Source organism: Hyalella azteca, unplaced genomic scaffold, assembly GCF_000764305.2.
Source record: "Hyalella azteca isolate HAZT.00-mixed unplaced genomic scaffold, Hazt_2.0.2 contig4353, whole genome shotgun sequence".
Classification (NCBI taxonomy): domain Eukaryota; kingdom Metazoa; phylum Arthropoda; class Malacostraca; order Amphipoda; family Hyalellidae; genus Hyalella; species Hyalella azteca.
Genome location: NW_025934572.1, coordinates 127,814 through 154,276, shown reverse-complemented (window position 1 = coordinate 154,276; position 26,463 = coordinate 127,814). Strand labels below are relative to the sequence as shown.

General features: G+C 37.6%; 2 protein-coding genes and 2 long non-coding RNA genes across 6 annotated transcripts; 2 read left to right on the top strand and 2 right to left on the bottom strand.

Annotated features, from left to right (window-relative positions):
* Positions 1-63: 63 nt before the first annotated feature.
* Positions 64-8,910, top strand: LOC108682171. The gene is made up of 3 exons (XR_001931553.2): positions 64-882; positions 5,342-5,343; positions 8,898-8,910. It is a non-coding gene; the product is annotated as an uncharacterized LOC108682171 (long non-coding RNA).
* Positions 889-1,128, top strand: LOC125177712. The gene is made up of 2 exons (XR_007156628.1): positions 889-1,015; positions 1,046-1,128. It is a non-coding gene; the product is annotated as an uncharacterized LOC125177712 (long non-coding RNA).
* LOC108682170 (protein disulfide-isomerase A3) lies at positions 7,981-13,584 on the bottom strand. Its single transcript, XM_018171294.2, has 10 exons — positions 13,358-13,584; positions 13,050-13,137; positions 12,210-12,330; positions 11,803-11,934; positions 11,334-11,541; positions 10,811-10,943; positions 10,105-10,268; positions 9,524-9,752; positions 8,990-9,118; positions 7,981-8,638 (listed from the first exon to the last, which is right to left on the bottom strand). Exons 1-10 carry the CDS (start codon positions 13,498-13,500, stop codon positions 8,534-8,536), a joined length of 1,452 nt encoding a protein of 483 aa, XP_018026783.1. The 5' UTR covers positions 13,501-13,584; the 3' UTR covers positions 7,981-8,533.
* A 3,086-nt stretch (positions 13,585-16,670) lies between these two features.
* LOC108682180 (BET1-like protein) lies at positions 16,671-25,024 on the bottom strand. Of its 3 annotated transcripts, none has more exons than XM_018171306.2 (5): positions 24,896-25,024; positions 21,372-21,517; positions 20,761-20,840; positions 19,733-19,823; positions 16,671-19,435 (listed from the first exon to the last, which is right to left on the bottom strand). In XM_018171306.2, the coding sequence occupies exons 2-5, from the start codon at positions 21,385-21,387 to the stop codon at positions 19,302-19,304; spliced, it is 321 nt and encodes a 106-aa protein (XP_018026795.1). In that variant the 5' UTR covers positions 21,388-21,517; positions 24,896-25,024; the 3' UTR covers positions 16,671-19,301. The 3 variants fall into 3 exon arrangements, with proteins under 3 accessions (XP_018026795.1, XP_018026794.1, XP_018026796.1); XM_018171305.2 differs by having other exon boundaries at positions 24,914-25,024; XM_018171307.2 differs by lacking the exon at positions 24,896-25,024 and adding an exon at positions 22,047-22,117.
* Positions 25,025-26,463: the final 1,439 nt, after the last annotated feature.

The following is a 26,463-nucleotide window of genomic DNA, read 5'->3' as shown; positions in this document are numbered from 1 at the left end:
ATACTTTTATATTAATACGGAAAACATGACTTCATTTTCAACTTACCCAGTCATAAATTCATACATACCGAACGGATTTCTTTCAAATTCATCGTAATTCAAACTATACTTCAAACAATTAACATTTTTTAACATTGTTTACATCCAATCCGTTGCGGAAAAAATGTTTAGTATAACCCGAACATGATATATCGTTCAAAATCCAGTGAAAATTTTCACTTGATCTCCGAAAATCTACAGTTTTTTTCGGGTTGCACAATTTTCCACGTTTTCATTAGCGTTCACCCCGCAGACAACTGGCCGCTGAGACGCCCGTTGAGTAGGAAAATACGTAATAGTGAGTTCCAGAGTCGATTATTTTATGCAGTTTCATTAGGATGCGTCACCAATCTGAGAAGTATTTCATGCCCATGTCAATATTATGCACCAATTATTCAGACTTAGATCTCGGAGATCAGCAGCGCTTAGCGACCATAATGAGGACCGCAAAATAGTGGAACTTGTAATAATTCCATGTATTTATATATATCGTGCATATATAGGCATAATTTGCCAAATTCAATCTCAGGAATGGATTTCGCAAGTTATGACATAGTTCTGTCATGTATTTTTAGGGTAAAAATTGTACACATCAATTTACGCCTAATTTCAGTAAGTCTTCACCGTCGCTCATTTGTTTTCTGCCTCCGCCATATTGGAAGATAATCTATGAAAGTGCAGACGTGTGTATCAATTGTCTACAAACAGATCCAATAGTCCAAGTGCGACACAAAAATGAAAAAACTTGAAGATATGCGAGTTGTGGAATTACGCGCTGAGTTAGAAAAAAGAAATTTGGATAAAAACGGTGTCAAAGCTGTTTTGATCGAGCGCTTGAAAAAGGTGAGAAGCCATTTTTACAATCTAATAGCCTACCTACCATCCAGGTTTCATAGTGTGGCATAAGAGTCGTTGTAATAGTATCTCAGGGGTCATCTGGTCGTTGAAAATCCACATGCCACTCGTTGGTCGGTAGGTTTTCCAGTCGTTGGTCGGTACTCGGTAGGTTTTCCAGTCGTTGGTCGGTAGGTTTTCCAGTCGTTGGTCGGTAGGTTTCTTAGTAGCTAGTTTGGTCACAGCTCACTTAACCATAGTGGCAAAGCAGAGAGTTTTTTAGACTCTCCCTCAAGTTCATTTTTGAGTCCTATAAGTAGACCAGTAAAGTATCCTGGATACCAGCATCATCATACATAAGAAATTGGTTTGCATCTTGGGTAAATGAGGAAATTAAAAATGAACTGATTCTAAAAACTCTCTGGTTTGTCACTATGCACTTAACAACAAAAAAAATCATAGTTAATAAGAAGATTAGTAGATAACCTCAAGTTTTTGTACATTGGATGGTTTAATTTCTTCACACCAGGTACCGTGCCTTCTTTACTCCTGAATGAACAATGACGTCTGACCGCTTCTAATAGTGATACGTAAATATTGCGCGTAATCAAACGCAAGCTATCCCTAAAATGCAGAGGGCACAGCTTTCTCGGAATGATGAACTCATTTTTAAATACAAAACTAAGATATTAATTTTGTTTCATTTTCAACTCTTTATCCTATGCAGATTGCATCGAATTTATTCATTTTCAGCGTTGTCAGCTGCACCTGACAATAAAATAAAAGACATCAATGCAGCACATTCCAATATGTTAGAGTAATCGGCAATACTTGAAATTAAAAAGAAGCACAGAATAGGCAAATGAAGCTTGTGCAATGTATAACAAGCTACGACAAACTTCTTTGGCTATTAAAAGGGCTTTCTTTAGTCAAGAAGTTTAGTTAACTTTAGTTTAGGGTCCAGTCCTGGTCCAGACTGACCAGTTATCAACTTATCAGTTATCAGCAACAGTTACTATAACAAAACTAAGAATTTTTATTTTAATTTCATAACCAGTAGCACTTCTTGCACAATTAAAGTTACAATGAATATCCAATTCAAAATCACGTATCCAAAGCTAAGCATGTCGCATCGAACGGGTTTGCATCTTCCGATGATGGCAATGAAATAAATTGCAAATGTTGCCTTGATCTACAGGTTGAAAATTCTTGTAAAACTAAATACAGGGATTAATCGACCGTTGCGTTAGAAATGTTTGAAAATGTTTTCCATGTAAACAGAACTTGATGTATACAGAACAATTAAATCTTTATTTTTAATAATGAATGAACTAATTAATTTATGACTTTCCTGTTCAATCGTATATCAAAACAATACTTTTGTAGCGACCTTGTATATATATTTTCTCCAGTTACCCCCCGTAACTCATTTTTGAGGAACGTTGCTAGCCTATCGAATTTTAGCAGAGTTACCCAATAACTCTGACTCAACAGTATTATCCATTTTATTGCCTTAAGCATCATTATCAATTAGCAACTGCAGTTGATTTTCTGTTGAATATTATTTGGCTACATATTAATATTATTAGCACCGACCTAGGATATTACAACGTCAAGTAACTCAAGTTGTCATAATCATTTGCATATCTGTAATACCATTCGTAATCTGGCCTTCGGACCTTGACCCAGTCNCAACAATAAAATTTGTCTCTACTGTAAGTTCAGCACGTGTTAATATACAGTCTGACCGCTTTGACATGACCGCAACTATGCGCGATCTTCAACAAACGTTTTGTTTATTTGTTTACATTACGATGTTTATGTTTTTTCTGCAAGATATTTTTGGCGGAAACGGTAAAGCAATGCGGATTGCGGAAGTTGAAAATTTTATGAAATGACATGTTTGCAAAGTGCAAACCGCAATTTTTTAATCGAACAAAAATTTATGACATTCAAGCTGCGAGATTTCATACCTACTGAAATTATATGATATTAGAGCCGCGATATTTCAGACAAAAATAGGACTTTTCCAGACTAGCAGCCAGGCACATGCCATGGCATTGAGATTTGAGGCTTGACTTGAGGCTGAGGGTTCGGACGTTCGGTCAACTCAGTCAGTCAGTCAAGTGTCGACAGCAGGCTGGTAATATTAATTACTCTTATTGACTCATGCGAGTCATTACTGCAATTTGCAGTCTGTAAATTGATGCATTTGTTGCAACACAAATGAAATGCACAATCAACACATTCGATGCTTCACATTATGATTATACAGAGAGAGAAGCGGAGAACCAGAACCATAACAAATTATCGAATAAATATTTGCCAAAAAGTGTTGAACTGACACTGACACAAAGCAAATTGTTATAACAGAATGCAATAATAATGCCTTTAATGAAAACGTGCCGCCATACTCGCTTCCCTTTTTAACCCTACGTCACGCGACGAATTAAAGATCATTTAAATGCGGCGGAGATGTTGGGCTTCCAGAACCTAAAGATCGGCTACCGGTAGGCAGATCTTAAAGCGGATATAAATTGGTAAACGATATCGTTTTACGAGTTGTGAAGGGAAGTCAGAGTAATGATATTGTATGCCATAGCTCTTTGATACAATACATCATAATCCAATGTTCAGGATGAGCGTAATTTTTATCAACACCGAAATAAGAGGAATATCCCGCTTGACTGAAATGTTTGTTGCCTGCAACATTACCCAATCATTGTTGCAGCCGCCATTGATTAATAACTGCTCTCACTCTTATGATAAATTATGAGATTGGCGAAATTAATTCAAAGCATATCCCAAACTAAATTACACATTGATATTTCGATATTATTAGACGTTATTCAATTTATGCAAGTATCGGATGAGCATGTTGATTGTTGAACATAGCAGTGAGGTGGAGTTCGTTCAATATTCAGCTCAAATCAAACTGCTAGCGCATAGCGCAATATCAATAATAGCCAAGTGAGAGATACAAAAATGGCACTAAATCTTTAGCGTTAGAAATAGCAACGACTCGCCCAAGGTGCCGCAAAATTAATCAGATATCATGAGATATTACAATATAACGTTAAGAAAATTTTGCGTTAAGATGTTCGGGCAGATTCTATGTCACAAATCTTTCGTCTAAAAACACTCTCTGGGCCGCATCACATAAAATCTCATATGAGATTGTCAAGTTCAAGTATAGGGGAAAATGAGGAAGAACTTAAGAAGTGGAATAAGTTCTGGGTACGAAACTGAAAGGGTTTGATGTCAGGCAGCGTATTTTACCAGTCTTTCCTTGAATTGACACTTTAGTTATTAGTTAAGTAGAGCCTTAGTCTGTAGATGCCTCTTCCCGGTCAGAGTTGGGTAATTATTTGACCTGCCTCCATCCTTGGAAGTGTTTCAGTCCGCCTGACTGGAGGTCCACTTCATTTTGACGTTCCACTAACGCGGGTCAACTCACGATCTAGGCTTTGCTTGTGCAGAAACTAGCACCTGCTGGTAGTTGGGAAAAATAGGTAATGCAATACCCTTCGTCTAATAACTGAAATGATCGTCTGTTATCAGTTACGGTGGGAAATAATTTGCAAATAAAAGCTGAAAGGCTGTCAATTCCGGCTTAACCCAGTACCGCCCGACATGACCGGAGCAATATTGTCACAAGCCTACTTCCCAAAAAGGATACGTTTTAGTGAGCGCAAAATGATTTGCGCTGATGGTTGCCGCCACGTACAACTTTAAAATGTTCTCTGTTGCGTACAAGTGTTCTTAGTTTTCTGCGCTCCGTTAAACCGTGGTCGAGAGGTGGTCTCCGTTAAACCGTGGTCGAGAGCGGACGCTCGTGCTCGTGGTCCCAAATTTCTACATATTTAACTTTTTACTGTGCCGTTTTCGGAACTCTTTTCGCATTTTTTTATGATCCGTGCCAGAGAATAACCGAATTTCAGTTCAGTTCAGTGAAGTCAGTAAAAGTGAGTGCAAATAGAATGAACAAGCCAAACAAGTGAAAGTGTTTTCATTTTTAAATAACGCGGACTTGTAGTTGAAAAATACGGAAGAAATGGAAGTAAAGAACAACACAGCTGATTTATCTGAAGTCGCTAATGAAAGCCCACGTGAATTGCTTGATAGAGAACGTAGGAAGGCCAACCTGGTCTGGTTTGGGATTCCTGAAAGTAACGCATCTGATGCGAAGGACCTTGTGATGGATGACTCGGCCTTTGTTGTAGACTGTTGCAGCAAGGTACTCAACACATCGATTGATGTTATATCTTGCAAGAGGCTACGCTCGAAGGATGCTGCTGGCAACACCTTAAAATTAATGAATGGTGGTAAATTTCGTTTTTATTGATGAGCAAAATAGTTTTCGGAAAGAAAGAAAATCAGTAGATAACACAGTTGTGAAGAAGCTTGTGCATGAAAACACGAGCAAAATTCAACACAGGCTTTAGAGATGTGAAAACAGACTGGTGAGGCGTTTTAGAGCTATTTAACTACCTAGCAATTATTTTCATGTCATCAATCTGACCAGGCACTGCGTCTCAGATACGTTCGCCTTTTTTCAATCATATATGATATATGCAATTTCATATCATCAGGAGAAACCTTCTCTCTGTAACGGATCTCGCTACATATAACTAATTTTATGTATATCATATCTCGCTACGTAGAACTAATTTTAAGTATATTACATTATTATTAATACTCTCAACATTACGTTTATCGTATTAATAATTTGCACACTATCATAAGAATAGTTCAAAGGAAGCTCAATTCGGTTGATGGCAAAATCACTTCCGCCACGCTCCTTTCATAGTCTCCTCTAGGTGTAGTCTCCTCTGTCTGCACCTTCGTCTGCGTACCAACGCCATCTTCGTCTGCGCTGAGACTGCGCACCGACGCCATCTTCGTCTGCGCACCTATGCTTCTCCACGTGCATTCAGTGACCTTCCCCACGTGCATTTAGTGAATTTTCCCTACATGCATTCAGTGACTTTCCCCACGTGCATTCAGTGAATTTCCCCACGAGCAGTTAGTGACACTTGACTAAAGCGTGCTTACGGTGTTATCTCCACGTGTGAACATCTCTACGTGCCCACGTCACTACGTGTTTTGACTTTTGGGTAACATCTTCTCGTCTCTCGGCATCGCTCAATCATCTCTGCCTGTGCAACGTCTCCACGACGACGTCACGTCCACGTCTCACAACGCAAACACGTGCATCACGTCGACCTTCACCACTGGCCTGGTCTTCCAGTTCCTCCTGGATCATCACATTGAGCAGGTCACGTAGCTTAACAAATAAATTCACATTATCAATTTATTGTGTGTTTACTTCCCCCGACCAGTTTCGTCTTGCCTCACCTAAAACTTTCCATCTGAATTTAGTGAATAATACAAGTTGTCTTGGCCTTAAATAAGCCTCTGATACGAGTCTAATACGATATACCTGGTATATGGATAGGTAACGTAAAAAATACCCATTTCTCTGCCCCTTTGGGAGGGTTGCAGAATTTGTTTCAAGAAGCGACATTTATCACAGTGTAAAATACGGCAGTTTTTAATATAAGAAGTATTGTAGATTAACTGAAGGCGCTTTATTAAGACATTATATCGGAAACAAAGGAGAAGTTTAATTTTTTCTATGCATTTACAAGAAATTCCCACCGTGTGACCTTAGAACCATGTGACGAGAACAACAGGAAGTCATGGCGTTAGACTCTCTTGACAGTGTGTGTTCGTCTGGCTGTTTTAAATGTTGACTGACGCTGTGTCTGCTGACTTCAGTGCAACCGAAGGTTTTTAGGCATAATATTGCCTTCATTGATAGAAGCCACTCAGTTCGGGTTCCAGCAGCGCAGGATATGAGTAGGCGGGAGCCAACTTTAGAATGGAATGGATAAGTGCTTATACACGGGGCGACTAGTCGAAGCATTCACCAGCTAGTCGCCTCTTAGTATAGTATAGTATCTTCGGCATTAAATAAATAGGCCTGGATAGGCCTGTCGCCGATTCTTGTACTTTTCTTGACTAGTCTGGCCTTACGGACGGTAGATTTAAAATCGCTTCTAGATATCAGATGTTCCGTAGGGTACGAGGCATTTTAAGACTGAACATATGCTCATGCATGGCCTTGTCTAGTCTGTTCTTGAACGCGTTCATACTCGGAGCGTCAACAATATCTTCAGGGAGGCTGTTCCACATGTCAGTGACTCGAAGCGAGAAGAAACGTTGTCACGTGGATATCGACTTAAGACGTTTATCATCACAAATATTAGTTGAGTCGACTCGACTAATTATAGGAGTAACAAATTAGTCGAAAATTATTGAAGTAACAAACAACGAACAATCAGGATTGACTAGATACTCGAAAATGTGGAAATATCTGTCTATATTTGTGTTTGACCATAAACTGCATTATCCTGGGAGTTGCCACAAGCAAAAATTCGGCTATGCAATGAATTATAAGAAAGTTCCTTCTAGATGGGAAGGATATCATCATATCAGGGAACTCATGTGAGCGCACCTTTTTCAGATTAAAAACGCCTTCGACCTTAATCTTGGCTCCTGCAGACGTGTAAAAACACGTACTTCAGTGGGCCAACCACATACATAGGCGATCAGGCACCGTAAATCACGGCATGTACTGGAAGTTATGGTCATATCTATTATGGATCACGTTTACTAACAAGGCATCCAATTAATACGTTGATCATACACGTTTTCAACGATGTTAAAAAAATATCTCGATAATAAATCTTCGGAAGGTAACGCCCGCTTTCCCCCATACAGTCGCGACAATGTGACATCGTCTTGACACGAGACGCTTCTTTGCAGTTTCTATCACAAGATCCACATTTTAGTTTGAATACGTTCATTTTCATGCAAAATAATTCGTTTTGTGTAGTAGAGGGCGCGTCCAAAACAGCACCTAAACATTATCGCCCAAAGGATCAAAAAGATTCAGTAGAAAATGTCCCCAGGAACCTGGTACCCTTTCATCATTACAGCTCAGGGGTCAAAAGGGGATTTGGATTTACTAATCTCATCCAAAATGACGCGATTTCTCTCTACAGGAGTTCCATCTCACGAGGGAAAATAAAACAATTCACGTACAAAACTCCACTTAATGTTCACTTGACCAGCTAACGACACTATCACCGATAGGCTTGATAAAAAGCCTGGGTGATGTACAAACAAAAATGAAACATATCAATGCAATTAATTTCAAGACAAGTTAAGAGCACCAACCAGTCATCAGGAATGATTACTCAGCAATACTGATCGAACTAATCATACGAACAATGCCGGACAGTGACTAATTAATCGATTCAAAAAATAGTACACAAAGCTTGGGAACGCACTCGCACAGAAGCCTTGTGAAAAGCAAAAAAAAAAAAAAAAAAAAAAACACTTGCGCGAACTTAACTGCTAAATAAGTCAACGAACTGCAGGGCCACTGGCAGTCGCGGAACATTCGTTTTATCAGACATAATTTGCTTGCGCTGCACATTGTGCCGTCTGCACGCCAACCTTGGAAATGTAACGCGGCAAACGTGCACCATCTGCACACATGAAACACAACGCGACCACAGAAAAGGGGCAACACAGTACGGATGAAGTAAAAATGCTATCGGTACACCACACAGAGAACGGCGGTGAAGAATTACAGCTCATCCTTGGTGGATTTGCCGCTGCGCGTGTAGCCCTTGAGCTCGTCAGTTGCGTGCTGGGCGATGTACTTGATAAAGTCGTCGAGTTCTCGCCCTCCCTGCACATGAACAATTCATGATTCTTAGTTAGTAATGAATAAAATTTCTAGTGGCAAATATCTTTTACACATAACGTTTAAATTATTCCATAATCATCGATCATAACGAAACATACGAAGAAAATAAAGAATATTTGCTCTCGAAATTAATTCTAGACTAAGATGATTAAGAAATTAACTGCCAGAGCTCCACGCTGCACGTGGGCCAACCTACATAAATACAGTAGACATCCCCATGAAAAGCCTCATCAGTAGTTAGTCTTGAAGACACGTCTGGGTTTGATAACCGGAAACTCGCCATTCAACTCGAATAAACAAAACGACGGGTGACACATGCTACGAGTTACTGACCTCGTAAGGCACAGGCTTGCCAGACTTAGGCTTCCAGTACAAGGTCGGGAAACCTCTGACATTGAACGCTGGTGGGACATCATTGGCAGTAGCGTCCATTTTGATGATGTCAACATCTTCGCCAGCCATCTGCAATACAACAGAAAATCATTCCTGTTTATAGAGACGAAACTGGGTAGGGAAGGAACCATTAGATTGGGCCAAAGTATTCTAAAAAAAATAGTATATTGGTTAGAACTGAGTTCAACGGTTAAAATATAGACAATGATTATGAACAATTGCAGACGTGAGGGATTAACATGTGCAAAAAAGTACTATCAAGCAATGAAATCAAATTGACAACTGAGAATAGGAGGAACTCAAATGGTTCCATACCATCAAAAACATTTCATGGGTTCGCAACTCCGCCAGCCAATCACTGGCAGTATTTCAGGCTAGATCCACTAATCACAGACGAAAAATGGCCGCAACGTATACTTAAGTCGGTCAATAGAGTACGGCAGCAGGATTGATTTGCGACGAGAAGCGACTCACCGCGTCGCCGAGCTCATCATAAATGGGGGTGAGTTTCTTGCAGTGGCCGCACCATGGCGCGTAGAATTCCACCAGTGCGTCCCTACCGCTGTTGGTGACCACCTCATCGAAGTTCTTGCCCACCGCCACGATCACGTTGCCTTGGATCTCAGGTATGGGCTCAGACTTCACGAAAGGCTCCAGCTCGCCGGCCTTCAGTTGCTTCAAAAAGCTCTCGAAGCTTTCCAGGCTGAACGAATAATTTCCAGATAATAAAGGTGAAAAAACTTTGGTCAGCGCGACTGTTCTGGCTTGGAAGTTTTAAGGAGCATCAAGTAAAACAGCAATTAAATGAAAATATATTATTGTGATGAAAAAGTTGAGCTCGAAAACTGACAGAACCGCTGATATTGGCTCGGAATTTGAAGCAACTCAGAGGCTTTGCCGATATTATAAGTCTCTGTACAGGAAACAACGCTTTCTATTACTTCCACTTACAAAATAATGATGAACAATTTTTCAGCCCAAACTCATACTTGATATAGCTCTTTGCAACTCACAAGTAGCGACGAGCATACTTAATAAAGTAAGTTAGGAATTACCTGAACTCATCCTTCATGACAAACTTCTGCCCTTGGGCATCCCAGGCGCACACCACAGGCTTCTCCCCCGACACGTAGGACAGGCCGAACTCTTCAACCTCGTGCGCGAAGTCGTTGTTGTTTGCAACCGCGAAGGTGAAGTCGGACTTGTAATTTTGAGCGACCTAATTAAAGTTAGATAAACATGCAATTAGAATGACAATTTCACACGGGAGAAGAAAATAATTTCGAGCCGCATGTATGAAATCACAACAACAGCAGTTATTTCGACAATTTCATATTCGGGAAGATTGGAAGAACATAAATATCAGTGGAGATGAGAGAATTTGAAAACAGAATTTGAGAAATATAAGCTTGTAGAACTAATCACCAAGTAAGAATAAGCAAGATTTAATGTCAAGAATCCAACTAACATACACAATTGAATGAAACGAGAGGCACTACCTCCTAATTTGATAAGAGGTAGTGCCTCTTGTAAACCATAGTGCCTCAGAACAGTAATCATCCCATGAATGCAATGCAATTACGGTGTCAACCGACCCTTCATATGAAGGTTTCTTTAGACAAAATATCCATTATTATAAATAAAAACTCATTCTTCATTGGCAATATAACATTTGGCTCAACATCTGCTAACGCTCAAATGTCTACCTTTTGTTCTGGTTTCTGATGCCTCAACAAGAAGGCATGCCAGTGACACACAAACCTTGAGAACTCTGTTGCGCCAGTAGTTGGTGCCCTTGGGGTTCTTGACGTAGTCGACATTGAAGTAAGCGATCACCAGCGGTGCGATGAAGTCCCCTGATGTATCAGTTGTGCGCAGACCGACCAGGCCATGGCTGTCAAAATTCATTGATCAGAAGAACAAACTCAAACGTGGAATTTGAGCCACGCCATGGACACAGATTGGAGTCCATTAGAATTTGAAATGAAATATCTGCATGACTGTAAATATGTGTCCAGTCAAAAAATTAATATGCATCACATCATCGCCGTTCATTTGAGTTATCATACGGATCAAAGAAATCTCTAAAAGGTGTTAGATTGAGGCAGGGGCTGTACGATTAAAATGAAATAACTCAACTTCAACTGATTGGCTATCAAATGCAGAACATGATACTCGTATTACTCAATAATACATTGGTAACCACAACAATGCATAAAGACTCAACGCATTTGACGGTTTCAGCCAGTTAAGTAACATACCTATATCACTATTGTACACTTACTAATTTTCGTTGATGAACTTCTTAATCTCAGTTTTATCCTCAGAGCCTTCATATTTGACGAAGTCAGGCTCAAATTTGTTGCTCATAACCTTAGGCCTGAAGAGTATGATGGCATCCTTGGCGTCATATTTCTTGAGGGTCTCTTCATCTGACACGTGAGCAAACCTAATTTTCTCGCGCATCATGTCAGCGGCCTTCAGGAAAACAGCTATAAAAAAAAACAGGAACAAAGTAGAAAGCATTAACAAATGAAGTGAAACTGAGGTAAAGCCTTCACCGTGTGAAGTTCATAAAACAAATGTTTATGTGGCAAACAATTCGATTACAGCCAAACAAAAAAAAAAATCAATTTCAAATGAAAAGTTTTGGGACAGCTTTAGCAAAAAGCATTCTCACCAGAATTAATAGTTAGTTTCCATAAATGAAGTGTAATATTTTATTTTTCAATTTAATATGACACCCAACTCACCTTTAAGAGAGCCTTCACCAAAGTAAACAACGCCAACTTCATTCTTGGCCAAGAAAGTTTCAGTGTCGGCCAAGTTCTTCAATTCCTTTGATGCAGGCCCAACTTGAGACTTCATGAACTTGACAATTCCATCTGAAACAAATGCAGGCATGAGCATATCAATGCATGGAACGCTGTCTGGACCTGCTACAGATTGCTGCACTCAATAACAGCAGATTTATCACCATTATCATAAGAATGAGAGTAGTAAGTGTATATAGGGAGGAAAGATTGTAAAAATAACTTGTAATTATTCAGCCTATAATTATTGCATTAACAAAACCAATAGATCATTTTCTAGAGCAGTTTGATCAAATGGCATCAGATTTAGGACTGAATGAAAAAAAATAACCATACTCGACACTCACTGTATTCTCTGGGGCCATTGTAGTCAGAAGAGAGTTCACCTCCCTTGAAGATCTTCACAGTGGGGTAGCCTGTCACACCAAACCTGCTGCAGGTGTCTTTGCCAGCCTCAGTACAATCCACCTGCAGAAGTACAATCCTCAGTATAATCCACCTTTAACTTCTTCATTGTTCTTCTAATCTTCTAATACATGGAAAATCTAGAAGATTTCTTTGGTTGTTCAAAGTAGTGCTATACAAGAATAAAATTTGAAGAAAGTGAAAGTTCCAATAAATTATCCTGACCACGATGTGGCCTGGTTTCATTGAAAATATTGTTAGTCATCAAAATTTTTAAATGCTAAAGCAACAAAGAAATAAGATCACTTAACACTTATCACTTACTGACATTAAAGGCATACCTATACAGTATATGGAGTCTTTCTCTTTGCTGCTTTATGGGAGAGGTAGAAATCTACTCTAGGCCAGGGCCTAGGCATCAATTAACTTTACTATTTGAATTTAATAAGAGACAAATACTGTACTGTAATCATAATGCAAATTTTGTGATATGGAAATAGTTTGGTATTTCAATGCACGTAGGCTAATTTCACGATGCAACTGTTAAAGTTAATTTACTCTGCCAAATTCCCTATAAGAATCAAGTCAGTTACTGATTACTGACAAATTGACAATTAAGCCATACAGTCTTCATGTACGTACTATGACTGTAGAGTAGCAGTAGATGCTGTAGAGCACATGAGTGACATGACAAGACTGACATACCGGTATTTGCAATTAGTATTTAGTAATAACAACAAAAGTTCACCAATATCAACAATGGGGCATATTGTGAAAATCACCTGAACAAGGATCACAGGAGGGTCGTTGTCTTTGAGGTCTGAAGATGCTCGGGCGAATTCAGGCTTCAGTCTTTTGCAGTGGCCACACCTGTACATAAATAGAATTATAGAAGGCATTGAGAAAAAAAGTACTATGGTTTAATAACTTTATAAATAGAATATTTTTAAAATGTTGATGAACAATCCAAAGAAAGTTAAACGATTATTTCCAACATAAATTAAACGATTTCAAGTCTACGAATAGAATGCATCTAGGTATATCCTACCTAACTTAGGCTAACTAAAATAGCATCGTACAGCGTACTTACCAAGGAGCATAAAACATTACAAGAGCGGTATCAATTGTGGCAAGTTTGCTGTCAAAATCAGCATCTGTCAATTCGAGCACATCAGATGACTCAGCAGCTACAAATGCCAACAAAGATGCAACGATGATTAGTTTTAATTCCATCGTGAATGTGCCGTAAACGTTGAATTCCACAGCTCAATGTTTACACCGGTGTGACCTCTCTTACACTGTCATCACATTATCGTGCTTCCGTTCGGATCCTGAAATCGAACGTTCTAAAAAAATCTAGTGATGAAATAAACTTCTTATTTGCAGGTAAAAAATGTTTTCAATAACTTGAAGCGTTCTTTTAGAAACGTAAAACGTCTGAAGCAGCAGGATTGAGAGTAATTTTCGGATAATTTTAATCAAACATAAAAAAGTTTTGAGTTGATCAACGCATTCGGACGCAGACTTTGGTGGCCTCAAACGATTGGACCGAGTGGAAAACTCCAGCCAATCAAAACCTTCCACTCTAGAATTTTCAACGCGGGCAAATCAAATAATTTTTAAATTAAATGCATCTGTAGTTTGACAGATGACGTTTGAATAGAATAGTCTGTGGTTATGAAATGACATTATTTTTACAAGTTTATATTTTAGCCCCAAATAAATTTTCCACAAGTTTCATGTTTTAGAACCAAATAAATTTTCATTTTCAATAGCGCAGTAGGTCATTGAATAAAGTTCTTTAGACTTTGGGTAATATGACAGTGAACATTTTCTTCGGTTGATGGGATGCATATATTTCACATAAATTTTATGTATTGAATTGTTGACTGGAAAACATGATCTTTTCATGGTCTATCGGTCCGACTAGCCTCAATTAAAAACTTGAATATTATGTCGAATTTACTGAATATTATATTACACAGAGTTATTACACGGTGGCCCAGTGGTTACAGTTCAGAGTACCAGGATTGGAGCAGAGAGGTGCGGGTTTGATCATAGCTCTGTGCGCCAGTTTCTGGTCAGAATCGGCAAGGAGGCCGGGCGGTTAAGAAAAACAAAATTGAAGCTGTGAGTTGCGCGTTCGAGACCGCTACAAGCTGTAAATATTCTGCGATGTCAAGAATCGGCGACAGCCCTATGGCCTAATAAACGCTGAAATCGCTATTAATTATTATACTATTTATGGGAGCAGACACCACCGCAGGCTTGGCAACTTGCAAAACATTTCGAGTCGTTGACACAACTATGACTTCACTATGAGGGCGTCAACAATCTACAAGTAGGGTTGCGAAAACTTTACAACATTTTTCAAAATAAAAATACGGTTGCATCGAGAGCGACTCAGCCGTGAGATAGCAGGTTCCAGTACGTAGCACCGAGAAACAATAAGTAGTGCCGTTATTAACTCTAGGACACAGTCGACCGTAAGTTATCTTTAACGTAGACTATCTGACGAAAGTCTACGTTTTTCACATATCAGCTCCGAGACCAACTCCTTCAAAGGAGGTCGAATGCCTGGCCAGAGCCAAGGTTTAACCACTCACAAGTGTTGTGGGCATGCAGAAGCAAGTTTGCAGTGCCCAAGCCATGCTCCCATAACCCTCCATGGCTGGCAGTATGCGTCCAAGTCAAAACGTGCGCCCGACTTTCTGAAGAAAAGTCTACGTTTTAAAAGCGGTGAGATGAAAGTTGCGACGTAAACAGAACAACTACGTCAGTCGACTTGCGACTACACAAGATCTAATTTAACTTAACTAATTTTCATCGGCATAGACAGGAAAAGACGTGTGACCTAGTTCTCATTTTATTTTGTTGCTTGATTTATATCCTGCCCCGATTCTTCCTGATTTATTCAATGAGAAGTTAATTACTTTTGGTGGTAATTCCTTAGCCGTGATTTATAATTACAATATAACTCCAACGCCACTTATACTCATATGACGAACGGGCTTATTACCCCGAGTTACGTGCCAAGGTTGTTCGATACTACGCGCTTTCGATCCAACCGTGCTAACGCAGGAAGAATCGAGAAGTAGCATAGCATAACGATGTCGGCGCTGAAGAGTAGGCCTGATGTGGCCTGTCGCCGATTCTTGTACTTTTCGTGACTTGTTCATAGAAGATCCAAATGCATGTCTTTTTACCGGATTTTTTCAAGACTGACGATAGAGGTGCACTCAAGGAAATTAATTGGCTAAATTGTCTAAATAGTGACACTTTCTGAACGTAGCACTTATACACCATTTTGCCGGTCCAAAATAGTTCAGGATGACACACACACACTGGCAGAACAGTGCATCGCTATTCAGATAAAGTAACACTAATTTCTCTGAGAGTGCAGCTCGGCTGTGCAGGGAAGGGAAAAGCTGGATACTAACTAGGCGACACAAGTTAAATGCGATTAATGATCAAGGAAAATTTTATGTAGGCATTTGTGACTGTCATATTCAAATTATTGCTTTTGTTGTAGCAGTCCTAGAATTTCATAGGTAATATGGGGATTTTATTCCAGCGGCTATTGTGTGTCTCGGAGCGAGCGATGATATATAGATGCCTTAGCCAAATTTTTCATTGTAAGGCCGTAATGGATCATGCTCGTAGTCTGTCTACCAAATAGTTATTTATAATGAACCGGGTTTCCGGCTCAAAAATTTGACTATATTGTAAGTTAAGAGAAATGATATAGAATAGAAGTGTCGGCGTTGAAGAAATAGGCCCACGGCCTGTTGCCGATTCTCGAACTTTTCGTGACTTGATTCTCAAGGGATCCGACCTTTGGAACCCGATCTTTCCATAGCTGACGATTGTTTGGGATAGCTGCTGGACTATATGCGTTTAAAAATAACTTTTTACAGACAACACTTCTAAAGAATCCAGTATCTCCGAGGTTACACATATAAAACGAATTTTTAATTTTATTATCAAATATTACAAAAAAAATCATTTTTAAATTTTATTTTTAGAATTAAAAAAATTAAAATTTTCAAAATTATTTATTCTGTTAATTGACTCATGCATTGACTCCGACTTTGCAAAAGTGTGGAAATTTTAAGATCGATTGGACAGGTACATGTAGAAGTGTGTTGAATATCAATTAAATGATTTGTACGTAGAAGACAAAATTATTTTTTCAATTTTTTTAGATTAAAAAAATTTTTTACGTTTTAAAATTAAGCATTCTGTCAAATGATTCAAGCATTGTCTCCAACTAAGCAAGTGTGCAAAATTTCAGATCGATTGAAGAGGTAGAAGTGTGTTAATGTCGATTATAAGATTTGTAGCAGACAGATAAATAAACAAGAAGTGAAGTTAAAGAGAAGTGTTGTAATAAAAAGTCAATATAATCAGAATTTAGTAATTTTCTGTGACGAGTCGGATCACCTGAAGAAATAATCAGTTCTCTACTGAACAATAAGAAAATATTTTGTGAATAGTAGTAACCGGAATTTTACTTAATGGTTAATAGTTATATGAATCTCGTATACTGTCATGATCCTTGAGAGTCGAGAAGCACAGTGCTGAAAACAAAACCACGACATATTCCGATATACCCTACCAGGCCCGATTTGGAATAATGGATAGGAAGCAAGAAACTGCAACTGGCAGTCGTTACGAGGGGACGGCGCTCAAAGGAAGACCGCCTCACCAGGTCCTGACGCGAAGTCGTTGTCCATACGACGTGCACTACTCCTTGGAGACGGCGGAAGAGCTTAACATTTGGCATTAACTCGGCCTAGAGAAACCAGAATTCCTCCCAATTGAATTTCAACCGACAAAATCTTCCATAAGCGAGACACGGATGGGACCAGTAGATGTCAAACCTCAAGAAGACCAAGTTTTTTTCCTTTCAATGTTCCAAAAAAGAAATGAGAGGTTCTATTGAACCTGACCCGAAGAAGAAAAGGAAGTTTCCTTCTTTTCGCAGACATGCTAAAAAGCGTCATTCAAAATTGACCACGAAGATTCTTGATCTCAAGATGGTCAAGACGACAAGGCAGGTAGGAAGCCGGTACATCCTAGTAACGTGCCCGTAGCCTGGAGACGCACGGCAACTGTAATAACAGACTAATCATGGTATGGTTGGTTATCCAGGAGCAGAGGCAGAGGTTAACGAGATGTAATGGAATTTTTTTGTGGAGTATTGTGCACCCAATGGCATCTGCGGACTCACGGTTATAGCCAAATTTAAAACGTTCAATTTTCTGTTTATACGGTGCCCACTAGAAGGCGAGGGGTGTAGTCAAGCTGTGTGGAGACGGGAAAAGCCGTCATCAGACTAGGCATGGATAAGCTTGAGGTTATAAATGGTCTAGGAAAAATTTAGGAAAGGCACGAGTCCGACTCAACTTTTGCAAATGCTGCAGCCAGCCTGGGATTGAACTCGTCCCATAAACACGTTCATTAGGCTGCTACTGTGTATCTCGAGCAAGCGATGGTCTCGGATGCACTCACAATAGAAATTTTATAGTCCTCGACTAAAAATTGTTTGCAGCAACATCACTTCCATAAAACATGTGCTGTGTCTAGGTAAATAAACAGCTAAAAAAATTTCAATTAATCGTTTAGTGCCTGAATTGAAGAATATCTTGTTATGCATTCAACCCAAAATACGTAAGTTCCTCTCATCACATGACGATGAGAAATCTTAACACACACAAAACTTAAGACCCAAGAAAAAAAATTATCCCTACAATAGGTTGATATTCAGATTTAAATAACAAGTGAAAACTCTCAATTTAGCAGACCAGATTGAAAAATATCAAGAAAGAACAAGGATCAAAGAAAGACACAAAAAGTGCAAACTACACTAAAAGAAGAGCAAATAACAGACGAGATAAAGAATACCTTAAGTCGGTTAAGTGACTCAATATTTTAGATCCCAAGCGATGTAACTTTTGTATAAAATTTAAAATATATAGTATTAAGATTAACATAGCACGAAACGATTAATATTCTAATTATAATGTTTGTATGATTACAATTTCACACAATAATACTTGGCAAGTAGTGTAACTCTGTAAGAAAATAGGATCCAGAATTATTAACAACGCCAACACTGAACAATGTACAATACTACATATAAGCTTTTATATAACATACTCGTTCACCTGAGCATTTGAATACAAAATTCTAATAATAATAGAAGTTGGATATCAAGAATGTTTAATATAATATAGTTATTTTAAACAATCTATCAGTTTTGGATTGGTACATTTGAGTGAACAGCATTAGGTCATTATAAACACTCAACATCAAACATTTCATGTGAACATTACCTATCACATTACGCAATAAAAAGCATTTCCATTCAACATTTCCAAACTGAAACATTTGATTGGCAAAATATTATGAGCTCCAGAACTACCAAAATGCATTTCTTTTAAACTGTTTGAGAAAATAATAAAAAAATTACTAAATAGAAAAAAAAACTTAAATGAACTTATAATGTAAGCATCAGAAATACAAATAGAATTAAGGTGATTTTGATGATCGTTAAATATTCATTGATCAACTCAACGAATTTATTCTACAAAAATGTTTTGAATTAAGAAGAAACAATAATTAGATAGTGGCAATAAAAACAGCAGCAACAGCACACGGATGGCAGCAGCCTACTAATTTGTATTGTCCGAGGTAGAGCTTTGTAAATATATTGCCCCAGCTATAGTATAACAACATTCAAATGTATTCATCACGTTACATAAGTCACAAATTCTCATCACGATATTAACCTTATTGCATCACATAAAAAAATCTGAATACAGAACATATTTTAGTTTGAAGACAAAAATATCTTCAGAGAAGTAGACCTCCACAGATGCACACACATTTTCACTGACTACGGACAAAAATGTGTTTTCATGTAGGAAATGAGCGGGGAAAAAGAAGCAATAAAGAGCTATTAGACTTCAAATTAAAGTCCATGTTACCTTTAAAGCCAAGACTACACAGAGAGAGTGAAATAAAATCTACTATACGCTGGAGCCAGAGAAAGCATGGTAAGAAATAAGGACGATGATGACTACAGCAGCGGCGACGTAGCACATGACACGCTTGTTCTGCCTCCCCGCCGTTAGCACTCCGTGCAGTCTGTTGCTGCTCAGACCTGCAATATCGTAAATTGATAAGGCATGCGTGCTAATGGCAAATCATACTAATGGCAAACGCTATCAATTAATTTGCTAGCTTAAAATTCAACTTTTAAAGAAGATTTAACAAAACTGCAGGCAGGATTGAGTTTCCAGTCGCAGCAAAGCAGAGTCTCCCGATGTCTAATGTTGACTATTGTCTTATTCGAGGTGGTAAGTTTATTCAATTAGCATTTCTATCAGCAGGGATATAATGTTAACAAAAAGGAAAAAAATATTTTGAGGAGTATAAAACCTAGAAATTTTGAACTCACCAAGCAATGAGCTGCCAGAAGAAAAATCTCCATCCATATTATCAAGCATCCTATTGTGCTCATGCGCTTCTAGCTCAAGATCTACTGCCACCTGCAACAAAGTGAAATGTATTAAACATCATAGAATACATAAATAGGCTTAAATTACTTTGATAGGCATGAAATTGCCAGTTTCTCTACAAATCTTAACGTCTGCGCATTTTAGTGATTGAATAGATGATGTCATTCATGATTAAACTAAGCAAAATACACGCAGGTATCACGAGTTTTCAAATGTCATGTGAAAGGATTCTATCCTTATTTAGACTGGGTTAGATTATCTATACACTGCAGAGTAGATATCTGACAGTTCGTCAATGGCTAATCGTGAAGCCACAAAAAAATAACAAATTCCCTCAACTACCTAGAGTCTCAAAACATTATCTTGACAAGTCTGCTCTAACAAACCTATGAGCCCTTCAAGAGCAATGATGAAATGCAAATCTTGCGTATCCTTGTAGAGCAGACTTTAAAAAAGTCTCGAAGTTGATCATAATAAAAATTCTAAACAATGGCTAATAACATAAACATTGGCGCCACTGTGCTGCAGATCAAGAGAAGCATCATTATATATAAGATCCAATCTTGACTCCTAGGGAAAAAATAAGTACATAATAGGAAGGAAGTACATTATGAAGAGTGATAAAAAGTTTACTGCTGATGACTTATCAATTAAAGTTTTTATCTTAGTTCAAAAATTAACTATCAAAGTTTTAATGCTCTCTTCATAGTAATCACTGAGTTATCAATATTATTGGGAGCTTTTACCGATTCATCAGAAGGTTCCTGTATTTCTGAGGAGCATACATTTTTCAGGAAACTATAAGCCTCATTCTATATGGTAATGATGTATTGCAAAATATTCCATTCATTTTTTGTAGAAAATGAGTACATTATAAGTTTTAATTTTACTAAGATTCATGGTTTAGAGATTTGAAGGCATCATTCTCTGTACAAAGACCATAAAATAAATTCTTAGCTTAACTTACTGATCGTAATTGAGAAACTTTATTGGCTAAATTATAAGCCCGATTCTGGTTTCTCTTGTCCAGCTCCTGTTCTTCAACACCTGTAAATATATTATCATTAGTTAGTTATTCAAAACGTTAAGTGGGAAAAACAAATCAGAGGATCAGCACAAGTTAAAAACGTGATTGAACACATTGGCAATTTGATGATTGAGAACATTTCACTATTGAAACAGAGATGTGGATCAACAGGATATTTGTGCTAGCATTCTATTGATTATCAACGATACAAATCAAACAAGGAAATAAAAATTTGATGTAGTACTTGACATTACTGCCAAAGCTTATCCTCTTGTATCACTAAGAATTAAACAAAAATCTTATTTAGCAAACTTTCAGATGTCTGAATCTGTGTAGCATAAATAATCTTTTGCTCTAATGAATCTGAACCAAGACTGTTCAATCAACTAAATGAAACATTTTTGAATAATCTATATAAAACGGAAAAATGTAAAGAAGATGTGCACAAACTCAATCATTGCCATGACAATTATTTGTACCTGCATCATAAAAATTCTAGGACATCTAATAACAATTATGTTAACATGCTTATGCAAGTTATAATTTCTCACCTCCCCAGGTATCCATTGCATATAAGAGTTTTAATAACTCCTAAAATTAGGCTGGCAGCATCTGCTGTGGATGAGCATAAGTCAATTGAGACCAGGGTTAGAAGTGCTTGCTGAGGACCCTTTCATTGACACAATAGATGAAGCATCTGAAATTGATTAAAATTAGATAAAAATGTTCTAAATAGTATTAATGTAATTTCTGTGAAGATCAGCAAATATCTCTTATTTGAAATTTTCTGAATGTATTTTACTTGCTTGAATATCACACTTCTGTTTGGGTTTGAAAGTTTCAATATAATGCTGTTAAGGGACCCATTTTATATATTGGTTGTGGTAGGACAGTTCATAATGCTTAAAAGGGATACGGTATTTCGTTTATTAGTAGGACAGTTAGCTATCAATATAGGTAGATGAAAGATACTAATTGATTCAACATTGATTCCTTTAGCTTATCTACATAGACCAAAAATTTAATTCAAAATTGTCATTGGAGCAGTAATTCTACAGACCATACAGACTTGATTTTAAGATAGAGATGAAAGAAGGAAAATTCAAATTGATGCCTGTATAACAATCCTAAAACTATAAGCAATATATATTTTACTAAATATTATATATTTCATAAGTAAAATAATTATTTATAACTACAACATTGGGAAAATCAAGCCCACTAACCTAGATTGAGACAAAGCTGGGATAATGAATATATGTCTGCCTTCTGTGTGGCTTCTGAGTCAGTACTGTCAAAGCTACTAAAGTTGTCACAGTCCTAGAGTTTCCAGATTTAAATAGAAATGATCTATTAATAATATATAAACTATATTAATTTAAATGAACTACAACTTTCAAGCAAGATGGAAACAGCTACACACTTATTTGTTATTACATCATTATCATATGTAGTGGCTATAGTGGCAAACCAGAGATTATTTTAGAATCAGTTAATTTTAAATTTCCTCATTTACTCAAGATTTAAACCAATATCTTGTCAATCTCATGTATGATCATGCTGGTATCTAGTTACTTCGCTGGTGTGCTTATAGGATTCAAAATTGAACTTGAGGAAGAGTCTAAAAAACTCTGTTTTGCCACTAATTGCACAATGATATGTACAAAATAGTAATCCAACATTCTGACACTACAAAACATAGTTCTGCCAGTATATTACATGGATTTTAGTTGCAAGTGGTGACTGGTAAGTTAAGTCACCAAATAATAAGAGCAGCATTTGCAGAGTCAGATACCGTCAAACGGGGTAATGCGAGACGGTTTTGAGCATTGTTTGTTAATAACTTCTTACCATGAAACATTTCATAAACAAAATTGAACTCATTTTAAAGCTCTTTGCAAGGGCTATTGTATGGCATTGCTGAAAAATTCCATATGCTATTTGTAAGGTGCCAGATCCTAAATAAAAGCATCCCAAATTACCCCTGGGAAGGGGTAATCTGAGACACTTGAAACAAAACTCAATTTTAAAATATTTTAAACATGCAGGGATGTACTCATTCATTACTAACAGTACTCTGATGTGTTCCTCTTCCTTTGTAGATGATGTAGATGTAGAATAAATGACATTTTCTGTGATTTTTACTTGTTTTTACTTTATTGATATGATATTATCATATCCATACATTACTGTATTATTGATGTGATATTACCATATCCATAGACATGCCATTGAGCATTAACAACGACCTTGTCCACACTCCACTGCAAGCTTCATATCAGCAGCCATATGACATTTCTTCTGTACCTGTAAGCTTATAGCCAAAGGAAAGCTTGTAATTTCACAACATTTTAATTGGGTCAAGTGAATTCACTAAAACAAAAAGAGATATTAAAAAACATACCTGACAGTGCAGTCAGTGCTGAAACCTAAAGGAATATTTTAGTGAGAAGTGAGAACCATCTGGCATCATATTGTTTGAAAAAATAAATCATAGGTTGGGTTAACTAATTTTCATTCTAAGTTGCCTGGTGTACAATTCTATCTATAACATTCTATGCACAATTTTGTAATGACCAATGATGCATTAATTTTTCATTAAGTGAATTTTTTTTGCTGCATGAGTTAAATGTTATCAAAATTTTTGGTTATTAATTGATTTTTTTGTTAACTGGAGCCTCTGCTAATGGAGGTTCTACTGTAAATATGTTTAGGTACCGCCGTACCGCCTCCTGGGTATGGGATACTATCATCATAGGGTAAACGCAGTATATTCTGTCACATTAAGGACGCATTGAGAAATGAAAAACTATAAAAAATAACTGTATGCGTTACTCAAGTTCTGTTTGCTTTAGGTGACTCTCAAAACACCGTAGTACGCGTTGGCAACAATGAAACGTCACAAAATGTTGCCATATTTATGTGAAAGCCTTTAGAATGCAAACCTTCCAAATCCCTATATTCCGTCACTGTGTGTGGCAATATTTGGCACGTGGTGAGGCGTATTCTGACGCGCTTCAAATTCTACTGATACGTAATGCCGTCATCCACGTGTTCGAATTCCGTTTGCTGTGTGAGCTGTATTGGAATACAACACGGCTTTGAATTAGAACACTAATGAATATTGAACACTACTTAATTACCGTACGCTTTTAATTAACAACTATTAAGCTTTTAATTAAGCAAATTTTAATTTTTGTACACAGCTTGGAACGATCTGTGTGTGTCCAATTCAAGTTGTGACGGAATTAGTTTTCATGTGTCTAAATCCATTTCTTAACTTAATCATCTATTAATTTATTTACCACTTGAAATCAGTGAATACAAGTATACTTAAAGGATTCCTAATATATTCAATGATGTATTTAAAAGTCTCAAACCATAATATTCTTCCTATACAAACAGTTATTCACTAGGGTAAACGCGGTATATTCCGACATCGTAGGTAATTCCGTCACTTCTCAAGTTTTTCATTTATATTGAGCTCAAATTGACAGTTTATATTAATAGGTACTATACAACTGAATTAGTTTGTCCACTTTTGATCCTCCTTTTCATTTATAGTCAGTCACCTGGCAGAGCACAGTATCTAAGGAAAGCATTCCACCTTGGGTGGAAAGCTTTTTTATAAGTGAACCTCCATTTCTAGAATTCCACCCTGCATCAACGAACGCATGGAACTGAAAAAAAGCTTAATATAAAGGAAAAACTAAAGAGGTGACGGAATTACCCACGATGTCGGAATATACCGCGTTTACCCTACATTATACATAGATAGTAAAAATGTTGAACTTTACGCAACTATTTTTAGTTTTGCAATATTTTGATTAGTTTAGCTGGAGCTGCTACAACATTTCTATGAAATGTGAGACGACTATCCCTTATTACCAGCTACCCGGCCCGTCCCTTATTACCCCGTTTGACGGTACTCAATCAGTCAATCTCAAAGTGACGAGTCATGTCACTCATGTGTGATGACTCGCCAGCGGCCAGACACTGTTACTGTAACGATTAAGAAGCTGTAGAATGTAGTGGCTTTGTTTTAATACATCGACCACTTAAGCTGTAATGTTACATTAACAGTTTAACTTACAGCATGCGTAACCAACACCAGTTATTATTATAAGACAACTTTCGCAGGCGCACTTCCTAAGACTGATAAAATTATGAGGTTGCCAGTTGCCACGACAACAATAATTTTGGACGAAGCTGATGTGCTTGCCTCGTCCGGCAGATCGGAATAATTGTTAAATCAGTTTGGGAAAAATGACCTAGCATTTACGAATTTCTAAAAATAAAATTATCATTATCTCGATACAAATATTTCAAAATGAGAATGAATAATATGCAATTGCATCTTTTTCAACATGCTGGAAGGAATATCATCTGGAAATATTTGTTTTGCCCAAAAATTTCATGGCTCACATCCATTATGTTCGATGGCCCCTGTACACAAACTTCTTTCAGTTCGATACGTAATGTCTGAAAAAATTGTACTCGCATCTTATAAATGCAATAAGTAATTTTTATAATACGTGTTTAATCACTAATTTCCATCCGATATATGCATGTCACGCAATTAGGCTCAGTTTATAGCCCTGTATATTCAGATTTTGGTTATATGATGTATCATAAGTCACAGCCAATAGCAGTGCGGCAATAAGAGGTCACTGCGCAGGTCATTCTTTATGGCCAATCAGCCTTCATAGCGCTATAAGCCAATCACTGCGCAGCATTCACCGACAGGCTGAAGCGTATTAAATATTCGCGTTATTAGACAAACGTCATGTGTTTTATGTGGGAACGCAACTGTATACAAATAATATTCACAACTTATTGAAAAGACAGCTCAATATGCTATTACCTTCATGAGATGAGAGGAGCTTAAAGTTCTTTTTGTGGTCTCATTGAATTTTATACATTTGCTGAAACCTTCAAGGTTTGCTTACTGTGAAAGGATTTACCTGCAAGCCTTCTTATGAGCGATTGCTACTTTTATATCGTAATTTATGCATTTGCGGTGTAGTGCGAGGCAAACCTCAATTCAACAAACCATTAAGCAAACCTTAGAGGTTTTCTCAAGGTACAGATATAGTAAAAGGATTCATTTGCAAATGATATCTTTAACAATAGTTACTTCTATACTATCATTCAGTAATTTGCACTACTAGTGGACATCTTGCACCCTTCCACCCATGGCTTTTATCCAGGTTCAATCCACTCATCGCAAAGTCTAATAATTGATCCGATGATGGGGCGTGATAGAATATTTCAATAGAAACACTCGACTGTAGCACGAGCACACCAAGAAATAAACTCTTATTGAATTTGCATCTACCCAATTTTAAGATTGTTAATCAAGGAAATTATTTGGCAGTCTACCTGCCAGAATTGACTGATTCAAGTAAGCATGGGAACATATTCTCAAATCGACAAGCTGGCACGCAAATCATGCACCAAGGTCAAAGTTTTCGTCTATAATTCTGTGCGACCGATCCATATGGTAATTGTCTGATTTCTCTGCAACACGAAGGCTATATCATTGGTAATGTGCGGTATGGTGGCCGAGCATGCATCCGGGGCACGATCAGCCCTGAGCGAAGCACGATTTACACGCGTCATTTTATGTGTGTGCGGAGATGT

What these genes read in the sequence shown, in the direction of transcription:
- LOC108682170 (XM_018171294.2), bottom strand. Translation starts at nt 13,500, where the DNA reads ATGGAATTAAAACTAATCATCGTTGCATCTTTGTTGGCATTTGTAGCT. An exon ending in CTCCTGTGATCCTTGTTCAG is followed by an intron (nt 12,331 to 13,049) that starts GTGATTTTCACA and finishes GTACTTCTGCAG; the next exon opens with GTGGATTGTACTGAGGCTGG. An exon ending in GGCGCAACAGAGTTCTCAAG is followed by an intron (nt 10,269 to 10,810) that starts GTTTGTGTGTCA and finishes AACTTTAATTAG; the next exon opens with GTCGCTCAAAATTACAAGTC.
- LOC108682180 (XM_018171306.2), bottom strand. An exon ending in AAGTTTCTCAATTACGATCA is followed by an intron (nt 19,824 to 20,760) that starts GTAAGTTAAGCT and finishes ACTTTGTTGCAG; the next exon opens with GTGGCAGTAGATCTTGAGCT. An exon ending in TTCTGGCAGCTCATTGCTTG is followed by an intron (nt 19,436 to 19,732) that starts GTGAGTTCAAAA and finishes ACGATATTGCAG; the next exon opens with GTCTGAGCAGCAACAGACTG.